Below are 24,346 nucleotides of genomic sequence, written 5' to 3'. Positions count from 1 at the left end.
ATCCTCTCTTACAGGAGACGATACACCACTGGAGCCAGGTGCACTCAAAGATGCCACTTCCGCCATTGCTTATTCAGGTTCCCGCTGCTTTTCAGTTTTTGAAGGGGCCGCTGTAGGTTTGTCACTTTCTCCTAGTGAATGGGTGCCCTCTCTCTTCTGCTTCTCCAGAGGGGCAAGTCCATTGGCCTGTTGCTCAATCCATTCCCATGCCTCTTGCGGTGAACTAAAAAATAGGGTACCGGAGGGGGGTCACTATTCTCAGTCTAAGCGGAAAGAGCATTGCATACTGGACCTCCATTTGCCACAGCTTCTTCTTGACTGCCAAGAAAGAGGATCTCAGCCGTTGGACCTCCCTAGAGAAGTCGGGGGAAAAATCTGACTGTGCTTTTGTTCACAACCAGGGGCTCCTCCTTACGGGTCTGTGCAAGTACATGGTCTCTGTCCTTGTAAAACAGAAGACGGGCCACCAATGGGCGCGGGGTCCTCCAGACAGAGGGGCATCGCAGGCACTCTGTGCTCTCTCAAGTGCAAAGTACGGGGACAGGCTTTCTGGTGACACCTCCTCCCTGAAACATTTCTCCAGGAAGGCCACCATGTCCTTTCCCTCACTTTTTTCTGGTGGGCATGTGAGTCTCAAATTGTTGCTGCGGGACCTATTTTCAGCATCTTCTGCCCTCATTGTCAGTACCTTCATTTGGGCTTCCACCGCTCAAGTCGTGTTTATGATCGGTTTCAGGTCCTCAATATACGTTTCCGTCGTGGTCACTCTCTCGGCCAACCAGCGATGGTGAGCTTGTATGAGACACATTTCCTACCTTACAGTATCTATTTTGTTCTCCACAGTCAGCTTCGAGGCAATTATGGCCTGTAGAATGTCTTGGAGAGTTGGCGCTGCTGGTGAATCTTCTTGCAATGCATTAGAGGGGCCCGTACCGGAATTGTCCTTTGTGTCTGTCAAACTTCGGATCAGGGGTCGACCTCTCTCCTGCTCGTTTTCCCCATTGTTCCTCCAGGCTAATTGGGCGGATGTCCCCAAGTTCTCTTTCCTGCTGATCCTTTCTCCACCAGTCCTCAAGGAATCTTGTTAAGAGGGTCTTGTCTATCCACCTGAGCTCTACTTTCCCGGTATTTCAGGCTGCGCCCAATGTCAATCGCCCAGTCTCAATATCCTCCACATGTTCCCCACTTGACCAGCTGCATTATTAAGGAAGGATGCTCCCTGCTTGTCCGCCCCTCCTCCTTCTGATCAGATGAATGTCTGGAGCCACCGGTTATTCAAGGCCTGACAACTGTACCAGCGTGCCTGTTCGCACTTTGGAGAATATGAGAGACCTCCCAGTCTATCAATCTCAGTGGGTGCGCCGCTCTCCTATGGTGTGCTCTAAAAAACGTCTTAAACCCAATTCTATTGCTAGCTCCTGAGACACACTCCGCTTTTCAACGGGGTTTGCTGTCATCAGCGCTGTGGGGTGCCCTGTAGGGATCCTTAGGATCAGTTCTTGATGTCCACTTCAACCCCTCACCGCCACGTACGATATCGGCTCCTCCCGCTATGGGACGTCCGCCTTCCTGGGTTACTGTGTCCTACCCCACTAATGGCCTCCAGCCGGGTTTTAGCCAGTGTGCTCCTGGCCCCGTTCCTTAATTTGTGGTCAGTCTGAATCCACCAGACCCCCCCGACTGCTCACCTACCTCTGCATCCACTTCTGGGCGGTCCGTTTGTCGGGGATTCAGCCAGTGTTCTCTCGCCACGCTCTTCGGCCTACTAGCCAACCGAATCTGCTGGATCCTCCCGGCCGTTTACCGCTGCCGGGGGATCCGGATGTTGCGGCTGTCTGCAAGGCCTGCCTGGTGTCTTCTTACTGCTCACAGTGCTGAGGGCCTCTCCTACGGTGCGCATCCCGAGGATCCTCCGCCAATTCTGCATCAGCTTCTGAGGAGGCTAGTCAACACAGTTCTCTGCCTGGACCGCAAAGCTTCTCCTCGCAGCCTTCAGTGACTGATTTCGTCTCAAGGGTCGCCCTCTGGAGCTCTGTTAGAGCCAATCACCAGCAACGATGTCGCATCCGAAGGTCCAGTTGAAGCAGTACACATCTGCAGGATCGCCGAACCTCACATCCTCCTCCTTTCGCCAAATTGGATTCCTCTGGAGGGCTTTACTCCGAGGGCGCCGCTATTTTGGGTCCTGGCGGTGAGGAACTCCCAGCTGCAGTTTTCGGATCACTCTACTTTCCGCAGCTCAAAGTCAGGTGCTGTGGGTTCCCAGTGTTTTGGAGGGGTGGGTGGGTGGGTGGAGGGGTAGGTGGCCCCTCACCAGAGTCACTGTCTGCAGGGTGGCACTAAACTGGGATCGGCCAGCGGAAGCCACTCAAGGAAAGCTCCTACTCCATAGACTGTTGGCCATGCCCCCCACCCCTGGTAAAATCTGTCTTGATAGAAAAATTGAACAGATGTTTGAATCATTTGACTGTTCTTCAGCCACAGAATTTTCCAAAGGTGGCTACCAGCATTCTGATCAATGACACTGCAATTATTTTTGAATTCAGTTTTCCAACTTCAAGCACATATTGTAGTGGGGTGGTTCAATTATACCTTAATAAACAGGAAGAACCCAGGCTGCCCCTTTCATACGATCTATATGAGCCACTTCCTAATTTGGGGTTTCCGAGTTGTACTGTCATCAAGTATTTTCTGGATGTGTACAAGATTTCTGCTACATCTTAGGCTATCTTAAGAGTTTGATATTTCTATAACTATTTTGGCATTAGTATTTTTCATCGCATCTATCCTTCTGAGCCATTACAGCCCCACTGCCCCCAAGCAGGCATCTCCATCCTGAAACCCCTGAGGAACGTCCCATAGTTTACTTCTGGTTTACTCCCTGCAAATGAGGAGTAATTTAGACTCCCAAGCAGGAGATTTACATTAAACTCTGAAATCCTGGCAGGGCCAGCTGAAGAAGTGACGGAAGACACCTCGATCTTTTGCCCTCTCAAAATAGCCTGATGAACATCTATTGACTCCCAACGTAGCTCTTGTTGCCTTATACCCTGCCAAGATCAGGACACTGAAGTTGAGACTAAACTGCAATAAATCAAGAGTATGTTGCAAAAAGCCCAGTTTACCTGATTAAACACTATTTTTGTGTCCAGTGAGAGCAAACATGTCTGCTTATGAGTTCTGTGTATGTTATCTAACAAGTGTGTGATTTTCTTTTTTTTTGGGGGGGGGGGGGGTCTTTGCTGCACATATTCTTCCATGTACAAACCCAGATTGAGCGGGGTCAATCGGCCTCATAACATTGGTCAGTCCTTACTGCCAAAATACCCATGCAGAGCTTAGTGTCTATGTTGAGCAGGAGAATAGGTCGTAGGCTGCTTTCATATTGGGAAGCTCCTAGTGTTCAATTTGAGCTAGTGGTTGGAGATGGATCTTAATTTTGGTGACTGAGTCTTATTTTTGATAATCAGTCTTTAACCCCAGAGCAGTAGACTAAGTAGACTTAGGAAGAAAGCAGAAATGAAAAAAATCCTTTAAGAGTCAGCTTAAGGAGCAGGAAGTGTATTGTGGTGGATATAAGAGGCATGGGGTAAATAGAAGTAGAGATGGCCGTGATGTTCGGAAACCAACATTCAGCAGTGACGACGGAGGACATCGAAGAAAAACGTTTGGCCCCAGCACTTATTCTTTTTCAGATTATACACTGAATGCTTCCCTATGTTTAGGCTCACTATCAGATATATTTATCTCATATTAGGTGTGGTGCATGCATGTCCATAAATGAATTACATACTTTGGCTAGGTTTGGGGTAGTATGGGCTTAGGTTTTATAGAACAAGGCGAAGAGTCTGTCTAGTCCTTGTGCATTCCCTGTGCATTCCCTGTATTTAATTTAGCGATGGCACAATTTAGGTCTGTCTTCTCTCTGGGTAGGCTTAGCATTGTCTTCTGCTCCTTTCAGATTTTCTTAACTTCAAAGCACCTTATCAAAGGGAGAATGTTACTTCTTTTCCAGGCTGTAACATAAGGTGCTAAAAGGCTTGTTTCATAATCTGATTGTCCACTGCATTGCTATGTCATCCTGTATCAAGTTGACAGTGTTACTCACTGCCCTAGCTCTGTATTTGTGAACAGTTATCTTACCTTGTTCCCTTCACCATAGAGCGTTTGCTCGGATCATAAAATAGTGTGTTCCGCTTTTTCCATTGCACAAAAACGTCATCTGAGCCTCAACTGCTGTAACCTTTCTCCATATTTTCAAAGGTGCTGTCCTCTTGTTAATCCTTCAGCTCCTGTAGATGTGCTTCCAAGGTTTCCAAGTATCGCATTAACTTTATTCTGCCTAGCTGCTATTAACCTTCCTCTAACTACTGCTGTTAAGGTGTTCCACAGTTCCCCATTAGTATACCCTCTATTAACATGAATATTTGTAAAGAGCATGTTTACCTTGAAGGATCTTGGCATTGAAATAACAGATCATTATTTTAAACCATCTCCTGGAAATTGCACTCTTCAGATGCTTATCTTCTCCGACCTTGCTCTGAAACAGTGAGACATAGCACCAGACTGGCCACTGCGCAGGGCGACGCTGTCCCACCGAACGCCCATCACTAAATTCTTATCTCGCCAGATAGAGTATGACCGAGTTCTCAAGAATGTCTGCTATCGCAATTCCAGGAGTGAGTCCTGGCTTGTGTTTTGGGCATAGACATTGGTTGTGGTGTAGTTGTCTAGCTGCGCAACTTCCCCCAGCCTCAGAACCACTGTCACGATTATTTCCTGCTGTCACCCACAAGACCGTACCCAAACATACAACCCCCACCTCCCTTCTTTCTCACGTTCTCCTTTCTGTTCCAGCCTTCCACACAGATTTGTCTGGGGAACCATCTAGATTTGAGGCTAAAGTAATTTTTTGATGAGGTGAGTCTCCTGTATTAGGAATATCTTGCATTTGGACTCGTAAAAAATTAAGGACAGTTGCTTTGCCAAAGTATTGACTAAGTAAGTTCAGCTATATTTATAGACGTTTTCCTTATTTGTTTGGGGTACTCAATATTAGCCTTCGCTGTCTTAGAGGTATCAGCTGTCTATCCCACCAGGCGAGGTCTACCGAATAAAAGCACCAGTAAACATTTAATTCCATTAATCTATAGTGAAGAGCAATCTAACTGCTCAACCCCTGTTCCCCTAGTAGATTCCTTCCCCACACTAAACTCCTCTCTTGTTTCAGTCCCCTTAACATTGGTGAGGTCAATTACATTAACCTTATGGTTTTCTCTCCATCAAACCAGTGTCAACTTGTTCCCTGTTCTCCTCCGGCCTCAAAGGTTTTCACCATCAGGCTGGCGATGTGTCATCTGTTCTAGGGTGTCACTGAGAGTCTAGATGACAGACATCAAATGTCCCAGTATACTGGCTCAAATTGTTATTCAGGTGATTGATTCTTTCTCCAGTGTCCCCTACTTTATGCTCTCAGCCAGAGCTGGCCATCTGACACCAGGCTGACTGTGCTTTATCAACAGATCTCCTTCCTTCATCTCAGGCATACCCAGGACCTTCAGCTCCTCTCTCGCAGATATTATGATTGTCCTCTTTTCTTTACGTTTAAATATTAAGCTGAAGAGGTGTCCCTATTGGTAAGTGATATCTTGTAATTAGAGATGGTTACTGATAGGCCTCATTACCCTCAGTTCCTGAAATATCGTCATTCCCCCTTCATCCATGAGAACCTTTTTCTTCGTTAAGGTGAATGTCCAGTGTTCTAACCGAGCTGATTTCCTTTTACACACACTCAATGCTTTCTGTCAAGTTGTATTAGAACATTGTTACAGTGGTCTCTAATGTGGTGTGACATAGCTTTAAATTCTCTCACCCTTTGCACCTCTTGGAGACCTCAAAAGCGGATATTGTTTCTGACCTGTTTCCCAGATCTTCATGTCGCAGTTGGAACTCCAGATTTTGTTCTTGAAGTGCTTTATTGCCCCACCACATATGTAATTCCTTTGAGCGGGTATCTATTGTTGTGTAGATGTTGTGGATTCTAGCCCCTGTCAAGGCCCACCACTCCTTAATTTCATTGAAACTAGGTTTAAAGTCTTCCTTGATGGTACATAATTCAGATTTGATTTTCTGCAAGAAGTATTGCATGCTGCCTGGAGTAATTTTAATCATCCCAGGTGCCCCAGCTTGTTTATCAGTAAAGGTTTTTTTGGAAGCTGGTTAAGGCTCAATGTCCAGATGACAGACATCAAATGTCCCAGTATACTGGCTCAAATTGTTATTCAGGTGATTGATTCTTTCTCCAGTGTCCCCTACTTTATGCTCTCAGCCAGAGCTGGCCATCTGACACCAGGCTGACTGTGCTTTATCAACAGATCTCCTTCCTTCATCTCAGGCATACCCAGGACCTTCCGCTCCTCTCTGGCAGATATTATGATTGTCCTCTTTTCTTTACGTTTAAATATTAAGCTGAAGAGGTGTCCCTATTGGTAAGTGATATCTTGTAATTAGAGATGGTTACTGATAGGCCTCATTACCCTCAGTTCCTGAAATATCGTCATTCCCCCTTCATCCATGAGAACCTTTTTCTTCGTTAAGGTGAATTGCCAGTGTTCTAACCAAGCTGATTTCCTTTTACACACACTCAATGCTTTCTGTCAAGTTGTATTAGAACATTGTTACAGTGGTCTCTAATGTGGTGTGACATAGCTTTAAATTCTCTCACCCTTCGCACCTCTTGGAGACCTCAAAAGCGGATATTGTTTCTGACCTGTTTCCCAGATCTTCATGTCGCAGTTGGAACTCCAGATTTTGTTCTTGAAGTGCTTTATTGCCCCACCACATATGTAATTCCTTTGAGCGGGTATCTATTGTTGTGTTGATGTTGTTGATTCTAGCCCCTGTCAAGGCCCACCACTCCTTAATTTCATTGAAACTAGGTTTAAAGTCTTCCTTGATGGTACATAATTCAGATTTGATTTTCTGCAAGAAGTATTGCATGCTGCCTGGAGTAATTTTAATCATCCCAGGTGCCCCAGCTTGTTTATCAGTAAAGGTTTTTTTGGAAGCTGGTTAAGGCTCAATGTCTTCATCTTTTTTGTTCTTTCTGGTGAAGTCCTTTACCTAGACCCCTTCTGCTTCTGTTTGCTGCCATGATCCTTTTTCTGCGTGGTCCCATGTTCAGGCTTGTTAAAGAGACTCAAACTCACAGTCCATTCTAGTGCCTCGATCAAGCACTCCTAGGAGGATCACACTTCAGCAGTAACCAGGTCGCTGACAGCGGGGAACCCCAATCCCATCCAGGATTCATGCTTTTGCCATCTCTTACTTTAGATCCTCATAGCCCTGTCAAGGCTGCCTTTGTTCACCTGCTGTATTGCTGGGGGAAGGAGAGGGCTCTATTAAATAGATTCCAGAGAAGATCCCAACTAGGCTGTCCTAACAGTCTTCGCAGCATGGCCCCAAGCCTCCAGGCTCTTTCTTGCAGTGTCTGTGTTGCAGGGCCTTGCCTGATTCTCACCCTAGCCCCTTGTACACCAACTTCCTCCCCTGTAAATATCTCAAGTTACTTCAAGTAATGGAATCCCCTATCAAAGCGGGGGGCTCCCTCGGTACACTAATGCCAGGGAATCCTGTTCATGGGTAAACTGCCTTTCTCGTTGTGGTGCTGTAGATTGTTTGGGTGAGAATGGCCCCAGCAGCCCATTCTGTGCTCACACTCGCTGCATGTTTTCATTGCTCTGGAGTACACTACTGAGTGGACATTGTAGTTTCTTGGTGGGGCCCCTTTGTCTAATTACAGGTTTCATATCTGGCCAATAGGTTCTTGATGCCCACCAATGGAGACCACAGGCCTTTACCACCCATTTATGCGGATTATGTCCTTGCTGCTTCTCCCTCCCTCCCTCTGCCTGATGTGTGGCTGTGCTTTTTCACTGTGCCTCCAGCCTTGCCATGTGTGCAGACCCTGCCACACCTAAGTAACCCTGCTGCCAGGACTACTATGCAGTGCTCTGCTTGGGCACTCCAGAGCCGCCAGTCAGTCTCAGCAAGAGGAGAAGGCGTTTACACCACTTTACACATGTACTGGTCTGTCTGGGGGACACTGGACAGTGTAGATCACTGTAATTATAATAATTTGATGGGGTGCTGAGTAAGATGATCTACTCCTTTTCTGTTCCAGGCCACACTCCTGATGTAGAAGAAAGAATAAGCTAGCTCCTCCCCAACATCACTGATCACCTCCCAACTATCGGACTCACCTCTCTCTACGACTCTAATATGATGCTTACCCTGGACCATCTTGCACCTCCGAAACTAAAAAAATCCAGGAGCATTCCATCCAGATCATGGTTCACCACTGACATCAATAAAGAAAGAAGACAACTAAGAGCCTCAGAAAGAATCTGGAGGAACAATCCCACCGCCCTCCATCGCTATCAACTCCAAGCAGCCCACAGGAATTACAAAAAGCACATTAAGAACAAAAAGACATCTTTCTTCTGCTCTGCGCTAGACAACGCAAAAAACAGACCCAAAGAGCTCTTCAATATCATCAGTAAACAAACCTCTAAGCCATTGACCTCCTCAACTCAGGCATCCAAAGAACGATGTGACAACTTCGCCATCTTTTTCAATGACAAAATCACCAAGATCAATCTCTCACTTGGCTCCAATCTCATCCCCTCCACCGAGATCCAGGCATCTGAAACCAACGATAGCGCTTCCTTGAAGCCCCCAAAACACTGGTTTTCCTTTATTCCCATTCCGGAAGCAGATAGTCAAACTAATTTTAGAGTGTGTCACAGAAACAGCGATAAGGACGGACAAGTTTCTGTTGTTGGGAGACTTAAACACACACCTGGAAGACTCACTAGACAAAGGAGCGGTGGAGTTCTGGGAAGAACTCCACACCCTACAGCTAGAGCTAAAGGGGCAGCTTCCAACACATAATCGTGGGCATCTGCTAGACCCTATATTTGCCAATTGGGAGGATGTCTTAGTTGCTCCCCCAGTGCCCCTGCCCAGGACAGATCACTTTTTTGTTCAATTCGTTATTCACTTGCCCAAGCATAAAGCTATCGCTCCCACCCCTCTCAACTACCCTCGACGCAGGTGGGCAAGATTCTCCCTGCTAGAGTTTAATAAGGCTCTTACCGCGGTAGGGCCTCTAGGAGGCAATGACGTGGCAACGGCAATGAAATTGCTCAATGACCGCATCTCGGCTGCTCTGGACTGCACAGCCCCATTGGGCCGGTCAACCAAAGGTGTCCACAGACAAAGAACTGCTCCCTGGTTCAGCGAGGTGCTGCACTGTGCCAAAAGGGACTGTAAATGAGCAGAAAGACTATGGAGAGTGGCATATGATGACCGGATGAAAGAGGCCTATCTCACTAAGAGACGTATCTATCATAACAAAATCCGGATAGAGAAAGCCACATACTATGCAGACCGAATCCACGGGGCAGAGAATTCTGCCAGGGAACTGTTCAGCATATATAAGTCCCTAGCCACCCCAAAAACCTCTACTCAAGATGAAGACCACTCCGTAGCAGCATGCAATCGCATTGCCAACTACTTTGGAGACAAAGTGTCTACGATTTATTCTGCTTTTCCCGATCTACCACCTGTAGCGGAAGAGCCTGCAGACCCAGTAGGAGATGAAGCCGATCAAAATCTGCTACTCAATTTTACTATCCCCTTACCGGAGGATTTAGTTAAAATTTGCAGATCTGTTAAATCTGGCTCCCCTCGAGATCCCGCATCCCCAAAAAGGTTGAGTGACAGTCTGGAGATACTTGAACCCTACATCAGGCACTTGCTAGATGTCTCCTTCCGATCTAGTTCTATACCTGAGGATTGGAAACAGGCTGTGGTGCTTCCCCTCCGCAAGAAGCCCAACATTAGCTTTGAGAAGCTGGACAATCTACGCCCCATTTCTCTGCTGCCTTATTTCTCTAAGGTAGCGGAGAAGGTGGTAAACAAACAGCTAATGAAATATGTGGAGGAAAGCAACCTTCTTCACCCTACCCAATTCGGGTTTCGGCCCCGTCATTCTACGGAGTCTGCCCTTCTCAGGGCTACCGAAACCCTCAGGCAAGGTGCTGACGAGGGACAAACCATGGCTTTAATCCTCTTAGACCTCAGCGCGGCGTTCGACACTGTAGCACACTCCATCTTGCTACAGTGTCTCAACAAAGGTGGGGTGAGAGGGGCAGCGCTGAAATGGATTTATTCATTTCTTGCAGGCCGAGGCTTCCAAGTGAGGCAAGGTGACCATTACTCTGAGCGAATCTCTTTGGACCAGGGGGTGCCGCAGGGCTCGTCCCTGAGTCCAACAGTTTTTAATCTTTATGTTGCCCCGATTGCCACCTTAGTAGAGAGTCACGGCCTCCGAATGGTGTCGTATGCCGACGACACGCAGTTGGTCATCTCCCTGTCGCGTGCACCCGGTCTTTCGGCGGACATCTTCAGAGCTTGCATGCAAGATCTAGCTGCCTGGATGTCCGCCAATTGTCTCAAGCTCAACAGAGGCAAGACCAAGGTGCTGGTCGTGGGGGGATGCCAATCGGCATGGACGTCGGCATGGTGGCCGTCTTGCCTAGGTCCAACACCCATCCCGTGCCAGAAAGCAAAGAACTTGGGCATCTGGTTTGATACTGACCTGACCTTTGGCCCCCAGATCAATCTGGTGGTCGGATCATGCTTCGGGACCCTCCAAAGTCTCAGGAAGGCATTGAAGTTTTTACCTGTGAGAGCCCGTCATACCCTGGTGCATGCACTAGTTGCATCAAAGATGGACTATGGCAGTCTTCTCTATTTAGGGACCTTGGAGAAAAATTTGAGCCGCCTACAGGTCTTACAGAATGCCGCTGCCCGACTAGTGCTTAGACTACCCAGAAGAGCCGCATCCTTAGCGGCCCTCCGGTCTTTGCATTGGCTCCCGATCAGAAGCAGGGTAGAATTCAAAGCACTATGCACGTGCCATCGGATCATCAATTGGAAGTCTCCTCTCCCTTTGAAAGGACTGCTGACGTCTTACGAGCCGTCCCGCTCCCTGAGATCTTCCGGCTCAGGACCCTGGCTATCCCCAAGGTGTCTAGAGCACGGATGGGCGGAAGATCCTTTAGGTACCTTGCAGCTTCTAGATGGAACAAACTACCCATGGCATTGCGACTAGAACCATCAGAACTAATCTTTAGAGCCAAGCTTAAAACTGCACTATTCGTACAGTAAGGTATTCCGCTTCTGTAGGTTCCAGTAAGTATCTGCTCCTCAGCGCGGGGACACGCCGCTGTGCGTCACCAAGCGCTTTACAAAACCCCCTAAATAGAAAATAGAAATCTCCAACGCTAAACCCTCATGCCACGCCCTTGATCAGCTGCCCCCTCATCCGACCAAGGACTTGAAGCTCGTCCTAGCCCCGCAATGGTGCAAGATCATTAACAGCTCACTGAGATCAGGAGACGTACCAGATTGTCTCAAAGTTGGTCAAGTCCTGCCACTGCTGAAAAAGTTTGGACTAGACACTGAGGATCTGAATAACTTTAGACCTGTATCGAACTTACCTCTTATGTACAAAATCCTGGAAAGATGTGTACTTCCTCAGCTGACCCAATACTTGGACAACATCAACCTTCTAGATCCCCATCAATCGGGCTTCAGAAAAGGCTGCAGCACTGAAACCGCAATCCTCAATGTCCTAGACGATCTACACAAGTCACTTGACTCGGACCAATGCTGCCTTCTCATCCTCCTGGGCCTATCGGCTGCATTCGATTCAGTCGATCACAAACTTCTCATCAAGGTTCTACAAGAAAGGGCAAGTCTTGAAGATATGGTCCTCCATTGGTTCCGTTCATTTCTCCACAACCGCTCACAAAGAATAAAAATTAAAAACTTTGAGTTCGACCTCCACCCCATTAACAGGGGTGTTTCACAAGGGTCAGTGCTCTCCCCTCAGCTTTTCAACATTTACATTAAACCCCTTACCATTCTACTCCGGAAATCCAACATCCCTTTCCACTTATATTCTGTTAAAATGCAGTTATATCTGGAAACCACCTCCATTGACAACATCCAGAGACTCAACGCAACGCTCAGAGAGGCACAATATTGACTTTCAAGTAACCACCTGAAACTCAATCAAGAGAAAACAGAAATACTCCTCATCTCCAACAAAGACGAAACTCCCCAAATTGCAGAATGGCTCAAAGTTATTGACGCCCTCAATGGTAACTTCACCCTTGCGGATTCGGTAAAATCTCTAGGTATCACCCTAGACCCGAAACTGGACATGAAAAAACACATTACAAGATCATCTAAAAGTGCCTTTCTCAATTTGAAATTACTGTACAAAATAAAACCCTTCCTCCCGCCCAAGAACACAGCACTGGTGCTCTCCAGAATCGATTTATGGGATTGCAGCCCTGACTGGTACAGCAAAATCCCACCTCGCCCCCCTGAAAACAACCTTTAATGCAGCAGCCAGAATGGTCACCAGAACTAAGAAATTCAAACACATCTCCCCTGCACCCAGAGAACTTAAATGGCTAACAATTGAGTTGCGAGCCAGCTTCAGAACAGCCTGCCTCACGCACAAAGCCCTGCACACAGGCAAACCGGAATACCTGGCCGCCAAACTCAAAAGGGCCGGCCAGTCAAGGAACCTCAGGAGCTCCAACACTTTGTTACTCATCCCGCTGAAATCTCACAAACAAAAAACTACGACCAGATCGTGTGCTGGAATCGCCCCCAAACTCTGGAACTCCATCCCTCCCATATCAGAACAATCCCCTTGTTTCCAAAGTACAAAAACCTGCTCAAAGTCCTCTTCCTCGACCGCTCTCGTGTGAACCGATAGGAGCCAAGAAATTACTTTAGCTGGCACTCCATCTAACTTTATTTATGTGACCGGTGACACTGACGCTGATCAAGAAAACTTTTTGGATACTAGTCTTGTTTGACCTGCACCCTCCATGCTCCTTCTGCTTGATCACTCCTTTGTTCGATCTATATCTGGCACGAACCTTCATGTACTACTCTACTCTCTGTACTGCCTATTTGCACATAAGCTACTTGCTGTGAAGCGCTCTGATACCCTCGGGTCCAGATAGCGCTATATAAAACCCCTAAAATAAATAAATAAATTTACTTTGGCCTCATTAGTACCATTCTCACAGTTCTCATTGCAGGCCGAGGCAAATAGGCAGAAGACTGAGAAAGGTTCCTCATTCAAACAATTACAGATCATTTTGTGCTCTCTTGCATATGTATCCTTAATGGAGAGAGGTATTGTGTACCTAGAGAATGTTTTTAGTCAGTTGGGACTATATATTTCTGTGCACATTTCTTACCTCTCCAACCTGTGTTTCCCAAATTAAGTGAAAAGCTGAAGTGGAACAGAGCTTGTATGTTGAAACTGATGGCATCTCTGGCCAAACAGGTTTTGATTCTCTCTTTTATTGGAGTGCCTGTCCTTCTTTCAGTGACAGATGGAAGACTGCAGTCACAACATTGGTAGGCGTCTCGAAACACAAACCATCTCAGTCGATATACTTGGCACATGAGAAACTAGCTCACTGAATTCTGTCATCAGGAGTAATATGTGCTACTGTCCCATTTCCACATTGCTCTGTGTACGCAACACCTTTCAAGAGGTGGATTTGCAATTCCGATATTCACTTTTATGAACTCTCAGTGGAGGGAAAGACAATTATATTAAAAATATTGTCTAAATGAGTTGAAAAATAGTCCACCAATACTCTTTTAATACTCTCTTTTACCTCCAGTAGACAGCCAAATGTGATATCACGGACACTCTCACCCCTTGTGCACTGCCAAAATTTAATCAGGAACTAAATGGCTCATCCTTATTCTAAAACTGAATCCTTGACAGGGAGATTTCCTACTCCTCTCCTCTAATTCAGAGAAGCAGGTTTTGTTCTGGATCTCAAGCTTCAATATGTTAGCCAAATCTGAAACATTTTGAAAGGAGCACAATTTCAGGTATATCTATCTGATGAGGAATATAAAACATCCTACTTCAGACTTGTTCCTTAGTAATTAATCATTGCAGCACCCTACTTGTGAACATTCAAAAGAAAATGTGGCACCTCTGAAGGCTGGACAACAGATGGAAGCACCCTTTACCACTTGTAATTCTCTTTGGACCATCATTTTCATGTCACTGCTTTCACTGCCGGTTGCAATTGAATGTATTTACAAAGTTGCCCCACAAACTTACTTGGCCATCTACCAGAACTCTCCAAAATATGCAGCAGATCAACTTAGAATTTTAGGAGGCAGCAGATCTCTTACCTGTAAAAACATTGTGTGCCTGCAGTTTCTTAAACTCAAGAAGCAATAAACTGCTGTTTACAAAGCCTCAAGTGGGCCAAATCGCTTGTTCCAGTTCAACTGCATTGCAACTTTTATCTCCTTATATTATGGTCGTTGTTAGAAATGGGATTTCGAGTTGACTAGGGCTTGCTCCTAAGCCAGGCAGAAACCACCACTCTAGTCAGGGCAAGGGAATTACACGCCAAAGAGAACTCCTGCTCACCCCCTTGGTAGCTTGGCACGAGCAGTCAGGCTTATCCCGGAGGCAATGTGTAAAGCGTTTGCGCAACACACACACAGCAACAACATACTAGGCACACCAAAAAAGGAACTCCACTCAAGGTTATATCAAAAATAGCCTTTGTATTATCATAAAACACATTAGATGGTAATCACACAATATAAACTGTGCCAACTGGCACTGGGCAATATTTACAGGGGATTATATACACATGACAAGGCCACGTGGACCACTGTCAGAATCATCACTTAGTTAAAATTGTAAAAGTAAGACATATCCTAAACGTAGAACCCAATCAGTAATTACTGGCAAAATACTGTACTCCACATCATATCAGGTGCAAAACACATTATGCGCCAACCTCATAAGCATAAACCTATTATGTAATAACCTCATAATCATCAATCACGCTAGGGGCATAAATCACAGTAGAAAGTAACCTCATCACATAGACCACAGTAGAGGTATAAGTCAAAGTGCATAAATCACAGTTCCTGCGCACCACATAAATCCCATGTAGAGCCTGGCGCCCTAACAACCTAACGCAGTCCCCCTGGCCAACTGGCCTTCTCAGAAGGCTCAGATGCCCTATGTCCAAATAGTCCGGGTGTAGCTGCCAATGCAGCGAATTCGCAAGTGCGCAATTGCGCAGGCCTAAGCGTTGCAGCTGTCACTAATTGCTGAACAGCTGTGTAGATACTGTAGGCATAGGCACTCACTGTGCCCTCTGGGGCCCCCCTGGGACATTCTAACAAAGGTGCCCCCACGTTGCAGTTGCCCGCTACGGCAGCGCAACAGATGGAATAAAGACTTTGGCACTGGCGCTTCGGGAAAGGGGGACTGGCACCTCTGTCTGCTGGCCCCAGTGGGGGTCCAGAGTGCACAATGTGCCCCCCAAGTGTTGCAGCTGCCTGCGCTCTCAAAGCAATGCAAAGACGGGTACCACTGTGCCTCTGGTCCCCCACTGCTGTCCTAAGAATAAATAGGCACCGTTGCAGCTGCTATGGCGGTGCATCCGTGGCGAGGAAATAAACTCTGGAGTCCGTCCCCCCCATCCTGAAGTTGGAGCGGCCCGCTCTCCGCGGGTCCGCTCAGCAAACAAGGCACAAAAAAGGTAAGCCCTCACTCACCGGCTCTTTTCTGGAGGGGTAGAGAGTCTTCTCTGGTCTTCTCGGTCGGCGTAGCACTCGCCGGGCTCTCCCTTAATCACGGGAGTCCCGCTGACACGCTGCAACCCTTCTCCTCTTTTTCGGCAGGCTTCTGGCAGATTACTCTGCTCCTCTTCACCCAGTCCCTCTGTGTCAGGGGCAGGCACCAAGCGGGCTCTCCGTCGAGCCGGGCCTCTTCCGGCCGGCCGCCAACTTCCTGCTCTTGGTCCCACCCAGAGTCAGGTACCCTTGCCTGTCTTCCTGGTCGGCCATGAACGGCGGTGATTCTTTCCTTTGGATCTTGGCGGCAAAGCGGGGTGGGCACCCGCTATTAAAGTAAGCATCCGACGGGGTGGGCACCCGCTCCTTGTGGCAACCTGCAGGGTAGGCTCCCTCCATAAATTAGACCAGAAGCGGGGTGGGCACCCGCGAATAGTAACAACAAAAAGGCAAAGATGGGGGGTGGGCTCCCGCTCCTCTTGACCCTTAGGAGGGGGAATCCCCACGTTCGGATTCCCTCGCTGTACCTTACAGCTCCGTGCTGCAGAGCTCACGCGCTCTTCTCTCTGCTGGGGATTTAAAATAAAAGCACTCACGGGGCGCTAGCAAGCAGGCAAAACAAAATAAAGGGTCCTTGGTGCTGGGGGGACCACAACACAGCCAGGCAGGCCAGCACTCGGGGACCCCTAGGAGTCAGCAGGAGGGTCCTGCGGTGGTTCCTCCTGGCAGAGTGTCCTCCTCCCCCACCCAAAGTAAAAACAACAGTTGATGGACTGATGGGCAGAATGCAGAACAATGTCATACATTTGTTTATGCATTTGTCACCCCGAGTGGGACGGGTATGCTCAGACGTGAGTCCCGTGCTCTCTATGCCACTGGAATCAAGCTATCCTAGCGGAAGAGGGGTGAAACCCTGAAACCGGTTATAGGATGCTTTTTTCCAGTCCAGGGAGGGCCTGGCTTGGCAGTTCCAGCTGGACTGTTCCCATGAGGCACAGGGTCGTGACTGATTTGCATATGGCTGGTTTCAAACTGGAATGGCGAGCAGAAAAACCATGGATTTCGGCCCAGATCTCTGTACTGGGGTGAAGGTATGACATTGTTCTGCATTGTGTCTATCAACTGTTGTTTTTGCCCCCCCCCCCCCCCCCCCCAAAAGTAAGCACAAGCGCCAACACGTTCATGGGGTCACTACCCCTTCATTTATAGGATGTTTTCCTTTGTAGAGTACAGGGCTTGGGGGAACCAGTTCCAACTGGTTCTGGAGCACTCTGTTTACCAGGCTCCTCCTCCTTATTGTTAGGTGGGGGCTCGTCATCAGACACACCACAGGCGAGCGTAGCCAGCATTCACCAGGGCAGGCACACTCCTATTCATGGACCAGGGACTTCTCCTCCCACAGTGAAGTAGTGTGGCTCACTGGTTAGAGGCGGCAGACCCGAGAGCAGAGGACGGCCCGGAACCAGGGTTCGATTCCCGACGCGGCAGGTTTCTGGACCAGGGTCAGCGGACTCGATAATTCTCTCGCCTCGGTGCCCACTCTGATCAGTGATCACACTCGGCAACTCTGGGCACTAGCTTGCCTCATCTTCACTAACGGCCCCATAAGACCGCCGGGGATGCCTGGTCTCACCCTGGAGATACCCATTAAGGGACCATCTCTCAGGGAAGCCAGGAAGGGTTTCGCAGCGGTCGAAGCGCGGGGACACGCCGGTGCGCGTAAAAACCCAGCGCTATATAAATGCCCCTATTACTATTACTATTACTACTCAAAATGTAGATGTCCCTTTCAGCCTAGCTCTGGCTCACCCGGCCCCTCCTGGAGCCACCCACACCTTACCAGCCCCTGTCACTCAAAAGCCAGACATGCAATTCACATCAGGCAGGCAGACATAAAGCGCACACAAATGCCAACTTCTAAAAGTGGCCTTTCTAACATAACCACAATAAATCTGCACACACCGTTGCACAGCATTTATTAATACCATTTCACACATACCAGACTTGACCATGCTGCGCCTTTCATAACAGGATTTACCACTGACCCACATTCATCAGGGAATCCCCGTCGGCATTCCTATAGGAGGGCAGGCCAGTTCACTACATACAACCAAAGCGCACACACTTTACACTAGAAAGAAGTGACAACGTGTCTAGAGGCCTAAAACCACTAACACTACACTGGGAAAAGGCTAGGAGACAGGCAAAAAGTTTTGGGGTGAACTTGCCAAAAGGGCAAAGTCCAACAGTCGTCCACTATATTTGGTATGTACTACGGAAACACTTAAATCATATTTGTCAGAGAGCTCAAAATATTGGTTTCTATAACACCACAATCATAAAATGTAACAAATGCCATCCGATTGAAAATCGTAGCTTCTTGACTCTAGTATACACAGTTATATGGATGCTTCTGCTTCCCTTGACCCAGCACCTTCCTCTCTATCCCTGGCCTTCACTCTGTCTCAGTGCTGCCATCTCTGCTTCACTTACAACTTCATCACTAGTGTTTGTGTAAGCCCCAGCTTCCCATGTTCCTTTGAACATTTTCCTTTATTCTTAATGTGGACTCTATGGCTCGCTTCTCTCTTTTTTTTTTTTTACTGTGGTTGAATGGATTACTCATGTTTTCCTCTACTCCTGCTGCTTATTACATATATTCCGATTTCAGTGCTGCTTGCTTGACTTCTATCATTGACCATCTTCTCATTCACTCCTGCACTCCATATAAACAACTTATCCTCTGTCCCAATAATGACTTGTGTCCTGTATTCTCTCCCTCCACTTCTGCTGAAGACTCCTCACTTTTGTCCCCGGATATCACCCACACCTGGCCTCCCGGCCTCCTTTTTTTTTTTTTTTACCCCAGCACCTTCTGCCTGACCTATCAACTTTCTCTTTATATACTTGCTTTTATGATTTCTGATGACTTCACTACTAGTATTCCATGACGCAAGAAGCCTCATTTATGGCCTAAATTATTCGTTTGGCTTGATCTTGTACTCTTCTTACTTTTCATGTTTAGCTGCGTCTTTGTTTGCCTACAGCACTTTATGTAGCAATGGATCTACCAAATACAAAATAGGTCTTCTCCTTTCAAATGTTTAGTGCTAATATTTTATGGCCAAATTGGTCCTGTGCCAGTGTGCTCTTTTATGCCATTCCCATTCCCTGTTGCCCCACCTGTAGGCAGTCTCCACAGTCTGTTAAACTGGTCCTCTTCCTAATGTTCTTTAGTTGATACACTTTTCCACCCATTGACAGCCTTGCACTTGGAGCATTCTTATCCATTTCCTGCATTTTCCTCTGCTTCCTCTCCTGCTTTATGTTTCTACCCTGATGTACTTCATAAAACTCTCCTGCTGTCTTACTTCTTGAATGGCTATATCCTCGAAGCCGTTTTGGTCCTCTGCACATTTTATTGGTTATATATGGATCCTTCGCTCTTCATAAATCTAGTATCACATTTTTATGCAATTGAATATGCCTTCTGTTGTTCTTAAGTTTCCTTAAAGCTACTGTAAAGTATGTTTCTGCACTGTAGGACACTCACTGAAGTCATAAACTTAGAATAATTCTTATCTGCGTGCGTGGACCCTGGAACACGTTTGATAAACAATGTCTTTTCAAAGAGGTGGATAATTTTGTTGCAGCAGTTGTTTTATGTGTAGTTATAGTTAGAAGCTAGTAACCATACGAAGAGTGTTTTTGGTTTGATGTTGTCTTTGGCACGGTTTGAGGAATCTTCACCAAATGTCCCCCACCTAAAATACTCTCTGTAATTTTTCGAGGGGATCATTCAATAATGGATGAGAAAAAATTAGGGGGGCCCAAAACTCAATTTCCCCTTGCAATTTTTCATAGGAAAGTTGATCACTAATACCCTAAAACAGCTCAACAGAATTCTATCAAATTTGCCCCAAAAGCTAGATCTTCGTCCAGAAAGTGTGCTTTTTGTGATTTACTGCAGTTCAGTAGCTTAGTTCAGTAGCTTTTGGGAAATAATTCTAAAAAACGTTTTATATCTTGGTTGTTGGGTTTGCAGGAGGTTCGCATGAGTCCGTGATCCCACATCTTAAAATAATAGAGCAATTTGATTGGCCAAAGGGGCTCAAATACAGTCTACTGCCTCACTTTATCAGGCTCTCACGCTCTCATTGGTTGGCTGCAACATGAATAGAAATGTTGTGGCTGCTATTTTAAGAAACAGGAACTCAGTCCCCATTCATTGAAAATGTAACTTTTTATACTAAAAAGAACCAGTGAAATTCAGCAGTTACAGTTATTTCATGTAACTATAACATGCACCCTCACCATGTACTGCTTATGACCTTACCTATTACAACACTCATGGCATTTTCTGTGACATCATTGATCGCATTACTGATGACAACTGACCTGGCATAATTGACGACTGCGGGTGGAGAGTTATCGTGGCAGTGCCGTTTCCCTCCACCCCCTCAAAAAAAACTGCCTTTTTTTAAACCCTCCCCTCAGCTGACCCGGGTGAGGGGGGATGCACTTTATTATTTTACCAATTCACAGCTGTAATACTGTGCCTGGAGTGGTAAATGGCTTTTGTCATTTTACAGCTCGGCAAGGACAGCACTGTGCTAGTCCTACGCTTAAAGATATTGCTGTAGAAATGACAAAAGACTTTGTCCTTTCTATCTCGGCGTGGATGGCACAGTGCTAATCCTATGCTTAAATACTTTGAAAGAAAAGCAGACATTTGAGATGAGCCGATCTAGAGTGTCGCTGGTGTTGAGAGTGCTCTATACAGGAGCTGCTTTCCACCTAAACTTGAGAACTACCCAGAGTTCTCTGCTTTTTTTCTGCATATATATATATATATATATATATATATATATATATATATATATATATGTAAAGATAGAGAGAGAGATTTTATATTTGTAATGTTTGAAGCTGAATATCAACCTCTTTTAATACATATTGTGTATATTAGATTTTTTTACTCTCAATAAAATTATAAATCAAAAGTGTTCTTGGGTCCCTGCTTGCAGGCAAGACATATTCTATGTTTCTGACTTCAGTGAGGATTCCTATGATGCAGAACCAAGATTTCAGTAAGTGAAATTTTCATCGTAATTGCTCTTTTATGGTTGACTACCTGAATCTCCTGTCCTGACAAACTCTAAGGTCTTGTAAGCACTATATAAAACCGCAAACAAAAAGTTGATTGATCAAAGTTATTGGTTGGGCTAGCTAAAAACGAATTGAATCACCTGAACGATGTAACACAAACATTGTCTAGTTATTGTTGAAATTCCTGTATATAACAGTGCATATAAATTGCCACACAGGTATTTGGAAACGTATATGGCTTAGTATTTCATATTACTCAAAGGTTATGGTGGCCTGCTTTTGGATGGTTGTACGGAGTGGCATTCTTCAGATAAGGTGAAGTGCGCATTTATCTGTTTTACATAACATAGTTAAATTCACAGTATCACAACTAAGGTAAAGTGCTATTTGAGAATGGTGCCAGAAAGTAGACACATGCGTTTTTGCAATGCCACTTTTCCATATGAAATAATGTTTTTATGGTGACCAAGTGCCCCAGCTTTGTCACCTTGACATGACAGACTTCCTAATTGTTTCGCTATGTATTGATGATGTTGCAGATTACACACCATTTGTTTTTATTTTCATTTATTACTCCAATTTAAAAACGAGTATTAGAAAGTCTTAGTACTGCACATTATTGAAATGTGTTCATATTTTTTTATAGGAAATTCTTGCAAGTGTCATGATAAAGAACCTTGATACCGGTGAAGAAATACCATTAAGCTTAGCAGAAGAGAAGCTCCCAACAGGCATTAATCCTTTAACTTTACATATCATGAGAAGGACTAAAGAATATGCAAGGTATGATTGAAATTTGCTCCAGGCGGTTTCATCTGTAGAAATATGTAGTACATTGCTGCTCAGCATATTTATTCTGTTGATGTATATATGCTTCTTCTCTGTGTTCCTGTTTAAATGTATGAATTTACATGAACTTGGAAACTTTTTGTCAAAATTAAGACCCATAGCTACCACGTGTATGAAGTAGTTAATTAGTCTGATGGCCTGCATGTAGATTATTTTATTAAGGTACATTATATGAAATGCAATAATGTCAAAAGTAAACCTAACATTTAAACATTGAGATGTATTGCCAATCCACAAATTATTAGAAATTCCTCAATGATGTGAAACAAAAGATCAAAAAATTGCAAATGTATTTTTCGTTACAGATATGCAAATAACCCCCACATATTGCTTACCTGACTAGTCCAATTGTTTTCAAATCCTTAATAGTCCATTGCGTTTTGCAAATATCTTTATTCGAAGACGCTCCTCCGTTCCCTTGTCTTCCTTTTCACCTCTTACCTTTTCTTTGGCTCCCTACCACACTACTGCTTACTTTAATTCCCTATGCTGTCACCATTCAGCAAACCACCCCACCAGTCCTTCATTTGTGCCTGTTGCCCATCTTCTGCTTCACATTCCTCTGCAAGTGACTGAACGTGTTGTAAAAGGCATACTTTAAATGGTAAAAATATTGCCATCACTGTTTTTTTTTTTACCTAAACTAATGTGTTCATAAGCTGTTTGATCGGATAATTTGTGCTTTAGTATTTTTGTGTTCATTATATTTAATATTTTAACTGCTTGATTGTTAATGCGCAGTAGGATGCTACAACTTTGTCCGACATAGCGTTCGTTCAAAAGAGTCAAACGTTCAGCTTCAAAGTTCAGCTTCTGGAGTAATTTGGAGTTATACATGCCTCCATAGTAATTACTGGACACCAGCACATTAGATCGCATACATAACCAGTTTGCTACATTAGGGTAGGGATTTTTTAAGGAGACAGGATGCAGGCCTACTAGACCATTCGTCCTCGGGGCTTCTAGTTTATTAAATTGTGTAATTTTAGATTTCAGTACTCAAGCTTGCTTCCCCATCAATATGCCCTGTGTATAGTGCTTGAAGGTCCTCTGGACCATTAGCAAGGCAGTTACAAATATTGTATGAACTTCAAAAAATTCAACTATGGTAGCAGAAATGTCAGTACAGAAGATAGTCTTGAAGCAACTCCAAGGGGAAGCACCAAGGCCTTTGCTGCCACATCAGTTTAGTTAGCCAAATACTAATAAGGACCAGGGAATGTTCTTATATGGTTTAGTGTTGGTATTGTATTACATCTATACAGGGTAGAACCTCTCTAGGAACTACCTGTTGGACTTGGCCCTCTCTGCAGGGTCATCCACAAACGTTTTGCCTTCATCCCTCCTGTTTTCTGAACTACTTTTTGTTGGCTTTTAGAATTCTGCGCACTTTACCACTGCTAACCAGTGCTACTGTGATTGTGCTCTCTCCCTAAAATATAGTGCAGCTGGCCTACACCTGATAGGCACATTTAATTTACTTGTAAGCACCTGGTGGTTAAGTGGTCCAGCATATACCCATGGCCTATAAATTAAATAGTTCTATTGGGCCTGCAGAATGTATTGCACCACCCGCTTAAATAGCCCTGTAAAACATGTCTCAGGCTCGCCATTGAAGACTGGGTGCAATTTAAGCTGCCAATTCATCTTTTGCCAGACCTAAAACTCCCTTCTTAATGCATATAGATTTCTCCTAGGGTAGGGGTTACTAGCCCCTTGCACACTGTTAGGGACAATTATTAAGCTTTTATGAGGGAACGACTTATCAGCCTCTCCATTGGCCAGAGCAAGTAGCGGAAAGTTAAGATTGGAAATCGTGAGTTCAACATACCAAAGCTTCCCAAGGAATTTGAGATTTTCCTAAATGCTCATGACCAGGCTCTAATCCAGGGTAGTCGACAGAAAGCAAAATATAGCTTTAGAAGATGGAATCAGAAAAAAAATGGGAGGCCAGTAAGCTATCTCATTATGAGTATGGGGAGGGATGCAGTAAACTGCTGCCATGGAAAACCAAAACAGATTGTACTAGAAGCAACATTGGAGAAATTCTAGACCCTGAGACTGGTAAATCGTGTAAGGAGGAAGAAGAACTGGAAGGGACTTTTGTTCACTTTTAAACAAATATATATAATGAGGACACATTAGTAACTAGGGAACAATTACAAAGTTACTTTAAGAAAATAAATAGTCCTAGTCTGACCTTAACTTCAAAAGACCTTATTTGCTCTGAGATAAGCTTGGAAGAAGTGAGAGTGAGGATAGGCCATTTGAAAAAAGGAAAGGCAGCTGGCCCGGACAGCCTCTCCAACAAACTATATAGAGCTCTGAAAGAGGAATTGGCCCTGTGGTACAGGGACATGATAAAAGTGGCCTTTTTTAGAAGGAAAAGAGCTTCCGCAATCTTGAGAGAAAGCCACAATTAGTATAATTTTAAAACCAAATAACCCTAAGCAATAAATCAATCGGAGTACTTGTATAGTGCACTACTTACCCATTGGGGGTCTCAAGGCACTGGGGGGGGGGGGCAGGGGGGGGCTGCTACTGCTTGAAGAGCCAGGTCTTGAGGAGTCTTCTGAAGGTGAGAAGGTCTTGGGTATGATGTAGGTGGGACGGGAGGGTGTTCCAGGTCTTGACGGCGAGGTAGGAGAAGGTTCTGCCG

General features: G+C 45.5%; 1 protein-coding gene across 2 annotated transcripts in view; it reads left to right on the top strand.

The window, feature by feature from the left end:
* Positions 1–24,346, top strand: part of WDR44 (WD repeat domain 44) — a 593,855-nt gene that overhangs the window by 229,924 nt on the left and 339,585 nt on the right. For both annotated transcript variants that reach the window (XM_086918723.1, XM_086918724.1), the window contains exon 7: positions 21,485–21,621. In XM_086918723.1, coding sequence (XP_086774849.1) covers positions 21,485–21,621 — 137 coding nt within the window. The remainder of the gene's footprint in view (positions 1–21,484; positions 21,622–24,346) is intronic.

The sequence above is a fragment of the Lissotriton vulgaris genome, chromosome 4_1, assembly GCF_964263255.1.
Source record: "Lissotriton vulgaris chromosome 4_1, aLisVul1.2, whole genome shotgun sequence".
Lineage (NCBI taxonomy): Eukaryota > Metazoa > Chordata > Amphibia > Caudata > Salamandridae > Lissotriton > Lissotriton vulgaris.
This window is presented reverse-complemented; position numbering and strand designations above follow the sequence as displayed.